At 38.5% G+C, this 21,123-nt stretch overlaps 1 protein-coding gene across 3 annotated transcripts in view; it reads left to right on the forward strand.

The window, feature by feature from the left end:
• The window catches only part of ASB4 (ankyrin repeat and SOCS box containing 4), a 259,323-nt gene that overhangs the window by 218,952 nt on the left and 19,248 nt on the right, over nt 1-21,123 (forward strand). For all 3 annotated transcript variants that reach the window (XM_081531520.1, XM_081531519.1, XM_081531521.1), the window contains one exon: nt 19,836-20,326. In XM_081531520.1, the coding sequence (XP_081387646.1) occupies nt 19,836-20,326 (491 nt within the window). The remainder of the gene's footprint in view (nt 1-19,835; nt 20,327-21,123) is intronic.

The following is a 21,123-nucleotide window of genomic DNA, read 5'->3' on the forward strand; positions in this document are numbered from 1 at the left end:
TGACTCATTGGAAAAGACCCTAATGCTGGGAAGGATTGGGGTCAGGAGGAGAAGGGGACAACAGAGGAAGAGATGGCTGGATGGCATCACCGACTCAATGGATATGAGTTTGAGTGAACTCCGGGAGTTGGTGATGGACAGGGATGCCTTGTGTGCTGTAGTCCATGTGGTCGCAAAGAGTCGGACACGATTGAGTGACTGAACTGAACTGAACAGTTGAATGACAATAGCAGCATGCAGTTTTTTTCAGTGAAAACACCATCCAGTCATAAGATATGGTCTGATATCGTGAGCACAAGATTAGAGCAAAGTAGTATGATAATAGTACATTTTCCAAAGTCTGAGTTATTCAATCTTATCTATGGTTACTTTGCTAAATTTTAGTCAATGTTTTGGAGGGGTTTTTTTGGAATAAAAAGGATAAAAAATTAAAATATTGTTTAAAGTGACTGAGCTCAGTGCCTACATGTGGATTGCTCACATCTAGAAAGATATCTTTTCCTTAAGGCTGAGTAAATTAAAAGTAAACAGAAGAATAAATAAACATAGACTCTATGAGAAGTCTGCATCCCAAGGGATGAGAAGCAATAATTGGATGCGTCAGCAGATAAGCTTTGATATGAAAAAGATTTGCTTCAGGAGACAGAAGGAAATAGTTCATGATATTTGCTTCCTGTTTTCAGTTTGTTTTTTGAAAAAATACAAATAGCTGTTAAAAAAGAAGTAACTCCTTATGAGAACAGATTGTGTCTTAAATGACTTGGTTTAGTGGCTGTTTATAAAGCCAGGCTGTTTTTCTACTCCTTCATTGGCCTTTCTGCAATCCTGTTTTCCTGGATTTGTTTCTCTCTTTCATGTTTAAAAGTTGTGGGGTGGGGTGTGTGCCAGGGCTCAGTCAGACACACTTTTCTCATCTAAACTCACCCTGCTGATCTTATCTAGTGTCATGAATTCAAATATCATCCAATGGTGCTCTCTCCCAGGCTTATATCTCCAGCCTGACTCTCTCCTCTGAAAATCAGCTCATCTATCCTACTATGTATAACCCACCTCCACTGGATGCTGAATAAGCACCTCGAGCTGACCGTGTCCAGACTCTACCTGTGTCTTAGTCCATCTTAATGCTCGCCATTTTTATAAATGGCAGTTGTGTTCTGTCAGTTGCTGAAGCCAAAAGCGTTAGGAGGGATCTGTGTTTCCTGACTTTCCCTCACACCCCACAAGACCTGTTGATGTATCTCTGGTCTGACCACTTCAAACCACCCACACTGGGACCACCTTAACCAAAGCCATGTTATTTCTCGTTGGCTACAATAGCAGACTTCAAATAGCTTCCTTGCTTTTGCACTTTCCTTTTTTACAGTCTACCCTCCACACAGGCAGCCTGAGTCATCTTTACAAACGATGAGTCAGATCTTTTCACTCTCCAGTGCTTCCTCCCATATTTAGAATATAATTTAAAGTCTTCCCCGTGGCCTTCTGTGCCTGACCTCATCTGATCCCTGCTTGCCTCACCAATGCTAGTTCCTACTGCTTCTTCTGTTACTCACATCTTTTTTTTTTTTTTAATCTCTGGTACACCCACTATTTTATTTTTTAAATTAATTTTTATTGGAGTATAGTTACTTTTCAATGTTGTTCTAGTTTCTGCTGTAAGGCCAAGTGAATCAGCTATATGTTGACATATATCCCTTCTTTTTTGGATTTCCTTCCCCTTTAGGTCACCATCGAGCATTGTGTAAAGTTCCCTGTGCTACACAGTAGGTTCTCATTAGTTTTGTATTTTGTCCATGCGTGCATGCTAAGTTGCTTCATTCGTGTCCGACTCTTTGAGACTCTATAGACTGTAGCCTGCCAGGCTCTTCTGTTCATGGGATTCTCCAGGCAAGAATACTGGAATGGGTTGCCATGCCTCCTCCAGGGGATCTTCCTGACCCAGGGATCGAACTCACATCTCTTATATCTCCTGCACTGGCAGGCAGGTTCTTTATTACTTGTGCCACCTGGGAAGTACATAGTGGTGTATGTATGTCAATCCCAATACACCTCTTTTGATGCTTGTCTTTGCATTTTCTGAACACATTGCGGTGGTTCTTACCTGCGTCAGAGCCTTTTCCCTTGTTGTCTTCCCTTTGCCAGAAAAACTTTTCTTCATGATCTTCAGGTGGTTTACTTTCTTGCTACACAAACGTCAGGTACCACCAGAGCCATTAAGTGAAAAACTTCATTTTTTTCCCTCATCATTCTGCATCACTTTACCCAGCTTTATTTTTCTTCATAATATATCATTACCTATAATTTTATCTCTCTCTCTCACACACACACACACACACACACACACACACATATATATGTTACTTTTTGTCTGTCTGCTTCATTTGCATGTGAAGTCCATGAAGTTAGGGACATTACCTGTCTTATTTACTATGGTCTTCCCAGAGCCTCAAATAGAAGCTGGTGCATAGTAGAGTCTCAATGAATATTTGTTGAATTAATAAATATATCAAGCACTAGGAACACAAAAGCAAATAAAAAGAGCATCTGCTCTCAAGGATCTTAAAGTGAGGAACCCAAACTTGTTGTTCCTTAGCACTCTAGATAAATTTTTTACAGAGGAGGGACAACCAGCACAGCCAGGAGTAAGGGAAGGTTTTTTAGAAGACATGATGCTGAACCTTTAAGGAGGAATAAAGTTAATCAGTCAAAGAAGAAATGCAAGTCATTTCAGGTCAAGGAAACAACATCAGCAAAGGCACGTAGGTGTTTGCACCAAACTGCAGGATGCTCAGTAATTAAAGCAAAGCGAGAGACAAAAGACAGCAGGAAAGAAGCCTGGAGAGGTAGAAGCTGGACTGTGGATGGCTTTATCTTTTATGATGAAAAGCTTAGACTGTATCGTACAGAAAATGGAAAGCCATTACAGGTTTTTATGAGATAGAGCAATATGGTCAGATATGCATTTCAAATACATTGCTCTCAGAATTATGGAGGGTGGATCTGAGCACATGGTAGCCAACATGGCAAATGCAAATATACAAACCAAGCAGTGGTCACAGGTTTGGAATTAATCGTGTCAGCACTCGACGACTGATGAAAAGGGGCAGGGGGATGAGAAAGGAGGAGGAATGGAATGTGAATTTCTGACTTTTAGTTTGATTTGCTGGGGCCAAAGCATTGCTGTTCACTGAAATATAGCTTATAGGAATAGCAGGATAAGAAGGAAATGAGTTTGGGACCTGTTAAGTTTTAGTGCTCAAAGAATCTCCAACCGTTTTTGTTCAGAATGCAGTTGTACATTTGGATCTGAAATTCAGGGGTTAGCTCAAGACTGGTTTTATATATATATATACACATTTATTTATTTATTTGGCTGCAGCGGGTCTTAGTTACGGTATGTGGGATCCAGTTCCTTGACCAGGAATCAAACCCAGGCCATGTGCACTGGGAGCCCGGAGTCTTAGCTGCTGGACAACCAGGGAAGTCCTAAGACTGGTCATTTATTTTTTAGCAGCTTTATTGTGATATAATTCGCTTATATGCAGCTCATCCATTTTAACGTGTGTAATTCAGTGACTTTTAGTATTTTCACAAAATTATGCAACCACCACCACAATCAATTTTAGAACATTTTATCACCCAACAGGAGAACTGTATCCTTAGCAGTCATCCCCCCCCCCCCTTTTCCTTCAACCACCACTCCCCATCACCTCAACCCTAGGCAACCACTAATTTACTTTCCATTTCTATGAACTTGCTTGTTCTAGACTTTTCATATACATGGATCAAACAATGTGTGGTCTTCTATATCTGGTTTCTTTCACTTAGCATAGTGTTTTCAGTTTTGAAATGATGAAATGAAACAATGTGTTAATGCTTTGTTCCTCTTTATTGCTGAATGATATCCCATTGTGTTGATATGCCACATTTTGTTCATACATTTACCAGTTGCTGCATGTGTGGATTGTTTTATGTTTTGGCTGTTATGAATAATGCTGCTATGAATAGTTACATGTAAATGTTTATGTAGACATATGTTTTCATTTCTATTGAGTAAATGCCCAGGAATGGAATTGCAGGGTCATAAGGTAACTCTATGCTTTAACGTTTTGAGGAATTGCCATACTGTGTTCCAAAGTGGCTGCACCATTTTACATTCCTACCATCAATGTATGAGAATTCTCATTTTTCTATTTCTTGACTAACAATTGGCACTATCTTTTTCTTGTTTCATTGAAGTATAGTTGATATACAATATCATATGTTACAGGTGTACAATTTAGTGATGCACAGTTTGTAAAAGTTATATCCATTTATTGTCAAAAATATTATAAAATTATCAATACGTGGTGCTGAGAAAATTGGACAGCTAACTGTGAAAGAATGAAATTAGAACACTCCCTTAACACCATACACAAAAATAAATTTAAAATGGTTTAAAGACCTCAGTGTAAGGCCAGACACTACAAAACTCTTCAAGGAAAACATAGGCAGAACACTCTTTAACATAAATCACAGCAAGATCTTTTTTTGGCTCACCTCCTAGAGTAATGAAAATTAAAAAAAATAAACAAAGGGATCTAATTAAACTTAGAAGCTTTTGTACAGCAAAGGAAATCATAAACAAAACAAAAAACCACCCTCAGAATGGGAGAATATATTTGCAAATGAAGCAACTGATAAGGGATTAACCTCCAAAATATCCAAATAGTTCATGAAGCTCAATCCAAAAAAAAAAAAGCCACAATCAGAAGATAGCAGAAGACCTAAATAGATATTTCCCCAAAGAAGGCATACAGGTGGCCAAGAGGCACATGAAAAGATGCTTAGCATCACTAATTATTAAAGAAATGTAAATAAAAACTACAATAAGATACTACCTTACAGCAGTCAGAATGGCCATTGTCAAAAAAATCTACAAACAGTAAATACTGGAGAAGGTGTGGAGAAAAGGGAACCCTCCTACACTGTTGGTGGGAATGAAAATTGATATAGCCACTATGGATGATAGTATGAAGTTTCCTTAAACAGCTGAAAATAGAACTACAATATGACCAAGCAACCCCACCCCTCAGCACATACCTGAAGAATACCATAATTTGAAAAGATATATGTGCTCCATTGTTCATTTCAGCACTATTTACAATAGGCAGTATATAGAGGCAACCTAAAGGTCCATCAACAGATGAATTGATAAAAAAACATGTGGTGCATACATACAATGGAATATTACTCAGCCAAAAAAGGAACAAAACTGTGCCATTTGCAGAATGGCAAATGGATGGTCCATCCATGTGGGTGGACCTAGAGAGTGTCCATACAGAGTGAAGTAAGTCAGAAAGAGAAAAACAAATACCGTACATTGATGCATATATGTGGAATCTAGAAAAAATAGTACCGATGAACCTATTTGCAAAGCTGAGATAGAGATACAGATATAGAGAACAAAATGTGGACACCAAAGAGGGGAGAGTTAGGGATAAACTGGGAGATTGGGATTGACATATACACACTTACAGTGATGGTTTACAGTGAACGATGTCAGATTCATGATCTCCAAAGAAGATTTAGCTTCGAGACCAGGGACCAGGCTTGATCACTCAAGAGCTTTTGTGTAGCCAAGTTTTATTGAAGTATAGAAGGGGACAGAGAAAGCTTCTGACATAGACATCAGAAGGGAGAGTGCCCCCACTCACTAGTCTTATCAAGGCCTTATATACTTTTACCAGACCCATTCCCTCAACATATGTCTTAAATTAACAAGGTTAGAACTAACAATAGAAAGGTCTCACCAGACCCACTCCCACAAATCTTAAGATAAGGGGATTAGAACTAACAAAGAAAGATCTCACGAGACCCACTCCCTTAATATACATTTGAAGATGACAGGATTAGTCAGAAGGTTCTCAAGAAGGAGAAACATGTCTTCAAGCAGGATACATTGTTGTTATATAATCCTTAGTACAGAGTTTAAGATGAATTGTTTTGTTGTGATACATTGTTGTTATATAATCCTTAGTACAGAGTTTAAACTGAGTGTTTTGTTTCAGCTCCCGCCTTAAAGAAAAGAAAATGTTTGTTTGTCCTTTTCTCCTCCTTGAGAACTCCAGATCCCTATCTCCTCCTCAAGAGCCCAGACCCCTCTCTCCTTCTTGGGGACCCCAGACTTCTTATCAACCTCCCTAGGAATTGTCTCTCTCACTTCTATGTATAAAATAGATAACTAATGAGAACCTGCTATATAGCACAGGAGAAAAAAAGGATGGTACAATCTTTGTAGGACAGAAGTTAATCTTAAAAATTCATTTCAATATACAGTTGGTGCAGACAAATACTGTTTGATTCCACTCACACGATCTACTCAAATTCATAGAGTCAGAAGCTACATTGGTAGATGCCTGGGGTTGGGAGGGGGTGGTGGGATGGGGAGGAAGAATGGGGACTTAGTGTTTATAATGCGGACCGAGTTTTAATTTAGGAAGGTGAAGAATTCAGGAGGCTGATGATGGTGAGAAATGCACAACAATGTGAGAGTACTTAGTGCCACTGAAATGTACAGTTAAATATGGTTAAAATGATATGCTTTATATCATGTGACTTTAACACAACAAAAAAACGTTTAAAAAATATTGACTATACTCCCCATATTGTACATTATATCTTTGTACCTTATTTTAAACCTGATAGTTAGTGCCTCTTAATCTCCTACTCCAATATTGCCCCTTCCCCTTATACTGTCTTTTTGATGATAGCCATTCTGGTGGGCATAAAGTGGTATCAAATTGTAGTTTTGATTTACATTTCTCTGATGACTAATTAAAAGACGCTTACTCCTTGGAAGGAAAGTTATGACCAACCTAGATAGCATATTTAAAAGCAGAGACATTACTTTGCCAACAAAGGTCTGTCTAGTCAAGGCTATGGTTTTTCCAGTGGTCATGTATGGATGTGAGAGTTGGATGGTGAAGAAAGCTGAGCGCCGAAGAATTGATGCTTTTGAACTGTGGTGTTGGAGAAGACTCTTGAGAGTCCCTTGGACCTCAAGGAGATCCAAAGAGTCCATCCTAAAGGAGATCAGTCCTGGGTGTTCATTGGAAAGACTGATGTTGAAGCTGAAACTCCAATACTTTGGCGTCCTGATGCGAAGAGTTGACTCATTGGAAAAGACCCTAATGCTGAGAAGGATTAGGGGCAGGAGGAGAAGGGGACGACAGAGGATGAGATGGTTGGATGGCATCACTGACTCGATGGACATGGGTTTGGGTGGACTCCAGGAATTGGTGATGGACAGGGAGGCCTGGCGTGCTGCGATACATGGGGTCACAAAGAGTCGGACACGACTGAGCGACTGAACTAAACTGAACTGAACTGATGACTCGGAGGAGGCAATGGCACCCCACTCCAGTACTCTTGCCTGGAAAATCCCATGGATGGAGGAGCCTGGTAGGCTACAGTCCATGGGGTCGCTAAGAGTCGGACACGACTGAGCGACTTCACTTTCACTTTTCCCTTTCATGCACTGGAGAAGGAAATGGCAACCCACTCCAGTATTCTTGCCTGGAGAATCCCAGGGACGGCGGAGCCTGGTGGGCTGCCGTCTATGGGGTCGCACAGAGTCGGACACGACTGAAGCGACTTAGCAGCAGCAGCAGCAGCAGAACTGATGACTAATGACACTGAGCATCTTTTCATGTGATTATTGACCATTTACATATCTTCTTTGTAGAGATAACTATTTATATACTATGCTCATTTTAAAATTGGCTTATCTCTCTTTTTATTATTTAGATATAATAGTTATATATTCCAGATACAAGTCCCTTATCAGACATATTATAGTTTGTATAATTTTGAGAGTCATCTGTTCATCGGTAAAGTGAAAAGAGTAGTTATGACTATTCAAGGAAGTTACATACAGTAAGAAACCAAATGATACCCAGGTGAAACAACACAATTTAGGGGTTTAGAAGAAGAAAAATCATAGAAAAATAATGAAGGAATAGCCAGAAAGGGAGGAGAAAGCATCCCAGGGAAGTTGAAACAGTAGAATTATAGAAGTGAATTGTCAGCACTACTGGATGCAACAAAGAAGTGCAGTAAGATGAAGATTCAAAATCACACATGGGAATGATCGATTGGAAGCCACTGGCAACGTTTGTCAGAGCAGTTCCAGGGTAGTGGTGGGGACAGAAGGCAAGTTGTGATGGACCAAGGGAATCATAGGTGGTAATGAAGCAGAGACCACACTTTCAAGAAGTTTGACTAAAAAGAGATCAAAGGAAATTGGAGAAAAGGAAAGGGACAGAAAGTTGATAGAGAGAGAGATGTTGGATATAGAGTAAAGAGATATTATCTGTGGAGCAACATTTGACTTCTGGGAAGACGATCAGTTGCAAAGATGGAGGTACTTGTCTTGTCTTGAAGTAGAGACCTCTCTTTCCTAACATGAAAGGGAGAGGAGATAAAGGTAAGTATCAAATCAGCCATAACAATTGTTTGTCTTACTGTAACTCACAGAAACTCAACTCAGCAAGGGTAGAAGTAACTACTGCTCATCTATATCTCTTTCCCTCCAGGCTCATGGAAGACCACACTTTCTCATCTAGTCCTCTTACACTTCAGCAGGATCATATGAGCCTTTTGACTAGTGTCATGTGAATAGAAGAAATGAGTCCCTTCTAGGTTTAGGCAATGTAAAGCCCACATGGGGTGTTTAAAGTCCTTTTCTCCCCACGTTGTTGTGGTATTGGAGAAATCCTCAGATAGAGATGGAGAAGCCAGAAGACCAAGGTAGCTTGGATTCCTGATGTTCTGTAACTACAGTGGACAATGTGAGAGTGATAAACAAACTTTTATCATATTCAGCCACTGAAATTTGAGTGTTATTAAGAAAGTGAAAATGAAAGAAAGTGAAAGTCTCTCAGTCGTGCCGACTCTTTGCAGTCCCATGGACTGTAGCCGGCCAGCCTCCTCTGTCCATGGAATTCTCCAGGCCAGAATACTAGAGTAGGTAGTCATTCCCTTCTCCAGGGGATCTTCCCAACCTAGGGATCAAACCCAGGTCTTCTGCATTGCAGGCGGAAGACCTGGGTTCTTTACCAGCTGAGCTTCCAGGGAAGCTCTCTAGTTCCCAGAAATGTTGTTACAACACTATAATTTAGGCTATCCTGATTAAATCCTAGCCTAAGGAAAATTTAGAATACATTGGCAATCAAGAAAGAGTTGTGTAACTTCACTAAGGGAAGGATAGAAATGTGACTGGGCAACAAGAACCAGTATTTTCAAACTGAGTTCAACAGGGTGAAGGTATATGAACCTTCAACAGGGAAGCCACAGCAGGCAGGACCAATAAGATACTTGGTAATGGTGGTATTAACACAATTTGCTCCAGACGATATAGGAATTGTGAGTGCCATCATGTTGGATCAGTCATCTGCAAAGATATTGAAGGGTGATGTCAGGACAGATAAAATAAAGACTGAGCCTGATACCTATGTCTGATGAAAATGGGAGAGTGACTGGGAGCTTGTGAAATGGTAGGTGAGAATATAAAAAGTAACCTCATTGGGTGATATAAACCTTAACTGATGAGGGGTTGTACACAAGGCTGAGAGAGTGATGGTTCAGAAGCACCATTGTTGATCTAGAAGAAGACAGTTCTCAACTCCAGTCCTTGGAGAATGTAAGTATACAGAAATGGGGCTTTAGGGGAAATGGTGTTTCATTTAAGATTTCATTTATGATAAGACTATGAAAGATACAGGAAAATGAATTTGCCATAGACTGTAGATTGAAAGGGCAAAATTGAAACTAGAACAAACCAGGCTGCTGAAAATGTACTTTGGTGACAGTTAATAACAAACTTGACACTGCACAAAATTGCATCCTTGACAAAGAAGCAGACTTGAGAAACAATTGCAGAACTTGCAGAAAGTGAAAAGCCCTGAATATGAAAAAAACCTAATCTTTGAATAATAGGTGTTTCTAAAGAATGCCAACTATTAATCATAAACAAGATAATATATGTAAAAATCCTAGTGAGTGCTTGAAAAATAGCAGACATTATTAATATTTTCATAAAAGAACACTGAACAAATATGCTGTCTTTTACTGCATAAAAGCCTATGCAAAATCCCTAGCATGGTTTTAAATGGAGGCAGGTGAATTTCAAGCTAATGAGAAAGAAGGTGTCTCAGACAAAACTATTAGCTACTTAGGATTCTAAATTTCTACCTGCAGTTAATAAACTGGAGGAAATCCCTTCTCAAATCCTTATTACTATTACTATACTATTACTATAACCCATAAGAATGTTTTCTCCACATTTCCATCTGTTCTCATGTATACTGCAGGCCTCTATAACCAATGAGACTAATTACTGTTCACTTTGTTTTTGCTACACTTTTTCTAAGAAAAGTGTAACATTTAAAGGTGATATTAAGAAGAATGCCATGAGTAACTTCACTCACGCATTTAGGATTGGAGTTTAAAAAACCATGAAGGGATTTTTTTTATCATTGACTGTAACTTGTTAGTGGATGATGAACATTTTGAGCAAAAAAAAAAATTTATAACTTTCAATACATATAAAAATGTTGCCTTTTTGAATATGACCAAAACTTAAAAACAGGATAGTAGAAAAAGTTTCTTGTATAAAAACCAGTTATTTATGTGAAGATGAAATAGGTAAATTTGGTTCCTAGTAAAAATAAATGAAAAATAAAACCTGAGCCTAGATATATCTTTAATAAAACATCAGCTTTCGACAATGAAAATAGTATAAGTACACAAACAGTGAATAAATAAAAAGTAAATTGCTTGTTTCATTGAGCATAATACCCTCCATGTTGTCACAAATGGAAATTTCATTCTTTTTTATGGCAGAGTAGTATTGTTGTGTGTGTGTGTATGAGAGAGAGATGCTTAGTGAAATAAGTCAGACAGAAAAAGACAAATACTGTACTTTTCACTTACACATGGAATCTAAACAACAAATATAACAAAGTAGAAATAGACTCACAGATACAGAGAGCAAGCTAGTGGTTAAAAAGGGAAAGGAGAGAAGGGACAAAGTAAGTGAAAGGGATTGAGAGGTATTAATACAAACCAGCAGTTACATAATAAATGTCACAGAGATGTAATGTATAGCACAAGGAATATAGTCAATATTTTATAGTTAACTTTGTATGGTGTATAATCTATGCAACTATTGAATCAGTATGTTGCATGCCTGAAACTGAATAATATTGTAAGCCAATAAATAAATGTAGGAAGGAAGCCAGTAGCCAGTCCTCATAGTTATATTACATGTAATCTGTATCATTACAACCTGTTTTATTTTCTTTATTGTGTTTGTCACTGTCTGAAATTGCCTTGTCATTTACTTACTCCTGTGTTTATTTTTTCTTTCTCAACTAGTATGGAAATTACCTGATAGTAGGGGTCTTGATCCCTTTTCATACTAGTCTCTCTCTCTGTTCCTGACACAGAACAGGATGTGTGAATGAATGGATGAATCTTGAGATGAACACTTGATCCTTGTTAGCAAAGAAAGCATCTCAAAGAATATGAATGAAAAGTTCACTGTTGGGACCAAAGGTGTAGTAGCTTAAGGGGAAGTCAGAACCCCAGAGAATTCTGAAAGCATGGGAGGATTTCTCGTTTTTGCTCTTCTGACCTAAAGGAAAATGAAAGAGGCTGGACTGAAGATAAGGAAAAGAGAAAATTTAAATCTAGAAATGAGACAAACCGCTTCCCAGTGACATTTATGCCAGAGTATTTTATCAAATAATAAGGTGCAGCCCTAAGTCGAGGGATAATTCAGAATTCGAGAGTGTTCCCTTGACAGAGGGTGGTTGGCTCTCCAATGTAGGATGCTTAAGGAAGTTATGCACAGAGAGAGCAGAAACAAAACACAGAACTAGCAGTGTTCACCTTGTCTCTACTTCTTGCAGCCGGCTGAAAGTCTGAACAAAGTGAAGATAGTCAACACTGTACAAATTCAGGGTTTTAGGAGAGAAAACAAGATAAACTGGTGGAGGGAAAGTCAGAGAAGAATAAGATTCAAGAAGATTGCACCCTATTGTTTCAACTGTAATAAAAGGTTTGCATCTAATAGAAGGCTTGGATAAAACTATCTCCATCAAGAGTTAATGAGCTAAGGAGGGTATTCTGTAGATACAACGACTGAATGTGGATGACTGTCCATTCCCCTCCAATACCAACTCCTGCGCTTTTGTTTTATAAGTTTATTATTTAGCTTTTTGCTTCAGTTCTGTTTACCTGAAATTTAACACGCACATACACAAACATACACACCCACAGACATAAGATCTAATGTGCTCCCACAGCATTGTTGTTATTTTTATTAGATATTCCACTATTTCTCTACTGACTGCACTGCCCCATCTGTCAGTCCAGATGCTTTCTATAAGTAGGTTTGTTTCTAGGCTGTACATTCTTTCTCATACTCTATTTTAAAAATTGAAGTTTAGTTGATTTTCAGTATAGTATAAATTTCAGGTGTACAACATAGTGATTCACAATTTTTAAAGGTTACACTCTATAGTTGTTAAAAATATTGTCCATAAGCCCTGTGCTGTACAATCTATCTTTGTAGCTTATTTATTTTATACATCATAGTTTGTACCTCTTAATTTCCTACCCTCTACTCCCTTGCCTTTACCCTCTTCTCTCTTCCCACTGGTAACCACTAGTTGGTTCTCTGTATCTGTGAGTCTCTTTCTGTTTTATTTTATTTATTGATTTGTTCATGAGATTCCACACATAAGTGATAACATATATATATATATACACATACACACACACTCACTACATGTCCTTTACTCATTCTTTTGTTGTTGGACACTTAGGTTGCTTCCATAAATTGGCTATTGTAAACAGTGCTGCTATGAACATTGGAATGCGTGTATCTTTTCAAATTAGTGTTTTCATTTTCTTTGGATATATACTCAGGAGTGGAATTACTGGATCATATGGTAGTTCTATTTTTGCTTTTTTGAGGAACCTCCATACTATTTTCCATAGTGTCTGCACCAATTTACATTCCCATAAGTGGTGTTAATTATAGTCTGCTTGAATACCTGGTAGGATAAGTGCATCCCTTTCATCATCTCTTCTTCTTTCTTCTTCTTCTTTATTATTATTATTATTTTTTTTACAAAATTCATTTGTTCATTACTTTTTGAAAAATTATGTAAAAAATGTTTGAATTACATCGAAATTATAGGTTAATTCAGGGAGAATTGCCATCTTTTACACTATTGAATCTTTCTATTAATGAGCATAGCAGTACTTTACATTTAAGTCCTTTGCCTTCAGTAAAGTTTTTATCATATTCTCCACAGTGATCTTGTTCATATCCTAAAAAATAAACAAGAAAAACATAAGCAACTCAATGAAAAATGGCAAAGGCTATGAATAGGCAATTCATGTAAGTGAAAATCTTGTTTCCTGTAGACATATGAGAAAACACTACTGCAAATAAGGGGGATGCAAATTAAATCAAAATAGCATTTCATATTAATTGGCAAACATTAAACAGTGTGATGGCATCAAGTGTTGGAAATGATGTTGAGCTTTTAAACTCTACTGATGGACATATAAATTGATATAACGCTGATGAGTATAATATGGTTGAAAATGTTCATATGCTACTACCACTAATTCAGTTTCTCTCTATAAAGAAACCCCTGCATGATTTAAAAAATATTTGTTATTATAAAAAGCTAAAACAACTTAAGTGTCTTTAGTAGAGAAATTGCTAAACTGTAGTTTAATTATGCAATATAAATCTCTTCAGCAGTTGAAATGAAAAAAAAAATCAGCTCTCTGCTCAAAGACATAACATGCTGACAAAAGAGGTTGCAAAAGTAAGTACCACTTATATGGTTTTTAGGAAAACAAAATAAAAGTGTGTATGTTGTTTATGGATACGTATGTGAGTAATGGGCTTTCCAGGCGGCTCAGTGGTAAAGAATTCGCCTGCCGATGCAGGAGACAAGGGTTCGATCCCTGATCCAGGAAGATTCCCTAGAGAAGGAAATGGCAACCCACTCCAGTATTCTTGCCTGGGAAATCCCATGGATAGAGGAGCCTGGTAGGCTGCAGTCCATGGGGTTGCAAAGAGTCAGACTGACTGAGCACGCGCACGCACACACACACACACACACACACGAATAATAAAAGAACAAAAATTTACAAAAGAATGACAAAAGTCAACTTTAGAATAGTAGTTACTTCTGAGGTGAAAGAAAGTGAGGGAAGAAAGGGGAAAAGGGCTGTTTCTTTTTTTTTTTCTGTAAAATTTTTTCTTAGAAAAAAGAAAACCAAAGCAAATATGGCGAAGATTAGTATCTGTCAAATATGGATAGGGGTATATAGATGTCTATTATATTTTCTGAGATTTTCTGTATTTTTAAGTTCTTTCATATTTTTTTAAAAAAAGCTTAGCTTTAGCGCTGATGTAAAAATAGATATTTAGATGTAGTAACACAGTAGATTTCTAACCTAACTCCATTTTACATATATAAACATAAAATACTTTTGAATTGTAAATAAACATGGAAATTTCCAGGAATAGAGCTATGCTGCAAATCAAGGCAAAACTAAACCAAGGTTTATTTTCTCATTTAGAATGCCATTCATTATGGCAATGACATGTGTAGTATTTGAATTACGATACAAACCCCTGTGTCAATTGAATGATATAGTTGCTGGGAGTCTACATATGGATTCAAACAAATAAACATTTCATGAGGCCATTTAGGACAGTCAATAACTTATTAAAATTTATACTACATCATTGTAATTTATATTATTTTTAACAGTCATAACTATATAGTTATGATTATCAGAAACTACTTTTATTTTGCCTTTACATGTTAGCTCAGTGCTAGATTTATTTTTAAAAGATTATGTATGAAAGTGGATGATGTATATTATTTATGAATTTCATTGTGGAATAGAAAAGGCATGTCTCAGAGGGTTGCGAAGCACTGGTCTGGCCTCATCTCTCATCTCCCCACTTACACACAAAAGTGTGTAAAAAAACAAACAACTCGGCAAGAAATCAAGTCCATCAGGACAAGGAGGGAGGCAAGCGCTGGCTTAGGGATGGAGTGAAGATGTGGATTCGTTGAGTCTGGGAAGATGAAGTGACAGTTTCTGCAGTAACCGAGACCTGCCCCCACTCCCACGTAGTTTGGGAGGTGGTAGAACTTGGCGGGGAATGTGGGTTCTTTGGAAAGGGTGCTTCTGAGGGCCAACTCACAGCCTGTAGAAAGTAGCGGAGCCCAGCAGAGGGAGCCATACGATGATGGATCACAGATAATCGGCCAAGGCAGCAAATGGGTACTTGGAGGTAGTTTAATTTTACTTGGAAAAAAGGAAATGTGAGGTCTCATAACTAGGATTCATGTAATTGATTCTGTATGTTGAAGGGTAATGAAAGGAGACTATCATACAGTATGGGAGAACAGTCAGTTAATTTTGCCTGACACTGTGTCCCTCCTGTGGGGACGTGTCCCTGTCTTCCTGGCTTCAGGGGAGTCTGAGGACCATTCCCGTGGCCAGGTTCTCTCTTCTGTGCCACTCTTACCCTGTGTCCCCTCTTCATCTTATTCTCAATGCACACAGATCTGTTCTTCTTTGCCTACCGATGAAGTCTAAAAAGTCCTGGTTCTTTAATAAAGCAATGCAAATTAAAAATTTTCTGTCTCATTTGCTACCATTTCAGACTAGTTCTGGAGTCTATCTTGCATAAATTAGAAAGTTCATGAAGGTCTTTCTCTCATTAAAAGTTACTCTACCCCAGAAATAACTTACTCTTCTTCCCTAAAATGAAAATTACTACAAATTTTGTGGGGCTGTAGTTTACAGAAATCTAAAGAAAACTTTTCAAGAAACAGACTGTGTTCCTACATGAAAAGACTCTATATTGTAAGAATATCAATTCTTCCTAAGTTGGTAAGCACACCACAATAATTTCTACGTGAATTAAATGTTAAATATTTTAAAATATATACAAATTAAATTGTAATTAAGCTGGCTAACGTTGAAACCTCTGAGAGGAGTAGGGCATTCTAATACCCAAAACAAAAACTAACGCACAAAAAAAAATACAACGGGATTTTTTGACACCATTTTTTACTTCCAAAATTGCAAAAAAACCTTTTAATTATGTAACTACATACTGGGTGAGTAAAATAGCACTCATGCATCAATGAGAGATAGTTCAGTTCAGTTCGGTTCAGTCACTCAGTCATGTCCAAGTCTTTGTGACCCCATGGACTGCAGCACGCCAGGCTTCCCTGTGTATCACCAACTCCACGCCAGGCTTCCCTGTGTATCACCAACTCCCAGAGCTTACTCAAGCTCATGTCCATTGAGTCGCTCTTTAAATAGCTCATATGTTTCAGCTTAATGACTCCATTTTGGGGGAATTTATGCTAAGGAAATAATCTTAAAATTTACCCATAAATTTATTAATTGTAGCGTTAGTCATAAGATCAAAACTTTGGAAAAAGTCTTTACACATAACAGTAGGGTAAACTGACTCTGTAGAATATTATGTCATTATTTTAAAATGATATTTTAAATGATAACAATATGGAAATACTTTATAATAGTAAATGAAAAGCAATGTTTGTTTAAAAATATTGAAATATATCTAAACTAATTGTTAATTAGGGAAAAATATCATTCAAACACATTGAGGTATCTCTATGTACTCCCATACTGGCTAAAATTAAATAGACTGAAAATCCCAAATGTTGATGAGAACCCTCACACATGGCTTATGGGAATGCAGACTGATACAATACCTATTTAAAAACATCTAAACATCTAAACATTGGGGGGATGCCCCGGAGAAGGGCATGGCAACCCACTCTAATATTCTTGCCTGGAGAATCCCATGGACAGAGAAGCCTAGCGGGTTACAATTCATGGGGTTGCAAAGAGTCAGACATGACTGAGCAACTGAGCATACACACAGACACAATACACATTATATATTATGTTATGTTATGAGCTTCCCAGGTGGTGCCGTGGTAAACAATCTGCCTGCCAATGCTGGAGACGTAAGGACGTGGGTTAGATCCCTGGGTCAGGAAGATCCCCTGGAGAAGGAAATGGCAACCCATTCCAGTATTCTTGCCTGGAAAGTCCCATGGATGGAGGAGCCTAGTGGGCTACAGTCCATGAACCACAAAGAGTCACAGAGAGTCAAACAGGACTGACTGAGCGACTGAGCATTCACACAAACACACAATGCATGTTATATATTATGCGTGGAATTGTATCCCCTGTTTGGCCACCTAAAAAGAAGATATGCTGAAGTCCTAATCTCTGGTAGGTCAGCGTGTGATCTTGTTTGGATACGGGGTTGTTGCAGATGTAATTCATTAAGATAAGGAGAGCAGCGTGGGCCCTTGTTGCAGTACGATCGGTGTCTCTGTAAGAAGATAGCCTTGTGAAGACGCAGAGAGAACCACGGGAATATGGCGGCAGCCCTCGGAGGATACATCTACAAGCCAAGGCACACCGGGGATCGACAGCCATCACCAGGAGCTCAGAGAGAGGCACGAGACAGAGTCTCCCTTTAAACTCTCTCAGAAATAGCCGCGTTTATCAACACTTTAATTTCACTTCTGATCTCTAGATTCGTGAACAAATTTCTGTTGTTTTTAGCCACCTGGTTTGTGGCATTTGATGTGGGAGCTCTAGGAAACCAATACACATTTTCACATTAAAGATGTAGGTATATTCTTTTTACATTCCCAAGGATTTATGGTCTCTAATTTCTTGAATAAATCACAAAATTTAAAATAGAAGTAGTCAAATCATTCTACTTTATTTGTAGTTCCTGGAAAAGTTCACTCAAAGACACAATTCAAATATAAAAATAAGGCTCTCCTATTCAGGAAAACAAACCATGCAGTATCTGTAGTTGTAGCAAGAGGTCAAGGATCCATTGTAAATGTCCAAATACATTAAACAATAAAGGATGTGGTTTGTTTCAAGTTGGCCTGTAAATGTCACCCTGACCCTTTGATTCCCTTTCTTACTGGAAATTCTCCAGTATCTGAAGTGACCCTGCACTGGCTGCTGGGAAGACATTCATTTCATTTCACTCCAGAGCACAGAAGGGCTGACCTGAAGGGGGATCTGACCCAGAGCTGCTCCAGGGCAGAATACTGATGAACACGGATGGCAGATCTTCGTGAGGGACAATCTTTGCTTATAATTCTGCTGTCTGAAGTTAGGAGCATAGACAGTCTCACAGTTTACAGAACAATGTGCTCTCAGAAACCTCACTAGAGGGTGAATTTTGTATTAGACAGCAAGCAAGCTGGTAGGAGTATCCCCTTTCTTAAATGTGTTCCATATGATCAGAGGATGCCATGAAAAACGGCATAAAGGAGCAACACATGGAGAACAGATTTTTTAAATTGACAAAATGCAACATGATTGCTCTGTTACTTTCAAGTTTTCAAATATCCAAAGACAGCAAAGCAAACAAAAAATTTTAAGGAAAATAATGAGGTAGAATGGCACAGTGGTGAGGGATTATGAAGCCAGGCTGTCTGCTTTCAAACTTCTGTTCTATTGCTTCTTAGCCGGATATAGTTTTTAGCCTAAGTACAAATTTCTTCATCTGTAAAATTGGGAAAAAAATGCACCTCCTGCAAAGAGTGGCTAGGAAGATTCCATGAGGAATATGAAAAGCATTTAGCTCAGAATGTTGTACATGGCAAGTGCTTAATAAATATTAGTCGCTACCTTAATAATAATAATGATAAAAGTCTTCCCAGATTTATCCTTGAAGTAACTATAAACATTTCCATAAACTGATTATAGAGTAGACCCTCTAGGGTCATTTAGCTTACCCCAATTAAACTAGGATGAGAAGGAAAATTTCGGTTTCTCAGATTGATCATTTCTAGTACTTAACTTTCCTATCAGAAAAAATAAAATTTACTCATTTTCCTGGTCTGTTAAATAAGTGGTTGGATTAAATAATTTCTAAGGAGATTTCCAAGCACTCATAATTTGTATTTCTAAATAGCCGTTGTCGACGATAAATCACACGTATTACATACAGTCTTTAATTGTTTTTTGTTTTTTTTTATGAGTGTTTTATTTTTCAAGCTTCTATTATTTTCCTTTCAAAATGTTACCTGTAGTCTAGTTTGGTCATCATAGTATTTATTTTTGCTCCAGTTGTGTTCCAAAGGAGCCTCATAGAATTCAGCGGCTTGATACTGTCAGTGTTCAGTCAGAAGACTGAATTTCTATATCGCTAAAGTTCTCTTGTGCCAAGTTTTTAGGTTTAGCTGCTTGGGAATAAAACAAACAAACAAACAAACAAAAAAAAACATGACATGATGTTTAAGAAATCTCATCACGAAACTGATGACTTTTAAAGCCACACATATAACATATAAGCCTCAAAGACTGTGATATAACCTTTATTTTTTCAATACTTGCTATTTTATTGATAAAAGCTATTTGGTTATCAGAATCACTTTGTATTTCCTAATCCACCTAGGAGTAGGAACTAGAATTCAGCTAACAATGCTGCAGCGCCCAGCCCCAGTCCTTCCTTCTCAGGCCCACTCTCCCATCGCCTCGTATCTTTACTGCTTGCCCAGAAGGTGGCACTGTCGTTTCAAAGCAGTGGCTCCCATGGGGTCCAGAAATGGAACTTGGAAAAATAGGTAGTCGGAAGCAGCGAGAAAAGGCCTGTTTAATGAACCTTGTGAGTAATGGTAAAATATGTTTAAATAATCGTCTGCTTCAACCTCCCTTTCTAGGGGCGAACGTGAACATGAAGACCAACAACCAGGATGAGGAGACGCCCTTGCACACGGCTGCGCACTTTGGCCTCCCCGAGCTGGTGGCCTTCTACGTAGAGCACGGGGCCATCGTGGACAGTGTGAATGCCCACATGGAGACCCCTCTGGCCATCGCAACCTACTGGGCCCTCCGCTTTAAAGAGCAGGAGTACAGCCGGGATCATCACCTCATCTGCCGCATGCTGCTGGACTACAAGGCGGAAGTCAACGCCCGGGATGACGACTTTAAATCTCCGCTCCACAAGGCAGCCTGGAACTGCGACCACGTGCTCATGCACATGATGTTGGAAGCTGGCGCTGAAGCCAATCTCATGGACATCAACGGCTGCGCTGCCATACAGTATGTGCTGAAGGTCACCTCTGTGCGACCCGCCGCCCAGCCTGAGATCTGCTACCAGCTGCTGTTGAACCACGGGGCTGCTCGAATATACCCTCCACAGTTCCACAAGGTGAGGCTGCCACGTGGAGAACTGGGTGGATGGGCAGCAGGGTAATGGCGACTCAAAGGGTGGCTCAGTCTGAAATCTCTAAGTCACTCGAGCTTGTTGGAGGCCTGGCTAACTGCCTCTGACCTTCAATCTGACCTTCCATTTATGTATATACCCCTAGCTATCTCATCCTAGTCCAAGTTTGTTTGAAATCTGGGCAGAGAGCAGAGAAAGAGAGCAAGAATAGCAGGTAATTCTCCAAGGCTTGTGTGAACACCAGTGAACTGGTAGTGGCTTCCAGGGGGACTGAATGGAAAAGATCAGAAGGATACTTTAAGTCTGCAGAAGCGGTGAATGGTGTCACACGTGCACGCTTGTCTCTTCAGCAGAATGTCTGCTCTATAGATGACAGAGCCTGCTTTGGAATTGGTTTGAATACATGAAAGGGTGGCTCAGTTTTCTAGTTTAATGAAAACCAACATTTATTAAGAACTAATAATATTTATTATAGATAATAAATTATATTCATTAAGCACACTTATAAATCATCTTACATTTCTTAATTTAATTCATTTAATTCTGCAATAATCTGATAAAGTAGATTATATTATTATACCTATTCTATAAAGGAGGAAACTCAGGCACAGGGTAGTTAAGCAATTTGTCTGATCTCACACAGTGGCACTGTAGGTATTCAATCTTAGTTCACTTGGTGCTAGTGTTTAATTTTAAAATATACTACACAACCTTTATTTTAAATAGTATTTATTGATAATCTCTAATGGGCTAGCAGGGACCAAATATTAACAATATTGGCA

Source organism: Giraffa tippelskirchi, chromosome 10 (genome assembly GCF_054371585.1).
Source record: "Giraffa tippelskirchi isolate mGirTip1 chromosome 10, T2T-mGirTip1v1.2.pri, whole genome shotgun sequence".
Lineage (NCBI taxonomy): Eukaryota > Metazoa > Chordata > Mammalia > Artiodactyla > Giraffidae > Giraffa > Giraffa tippelskirchi.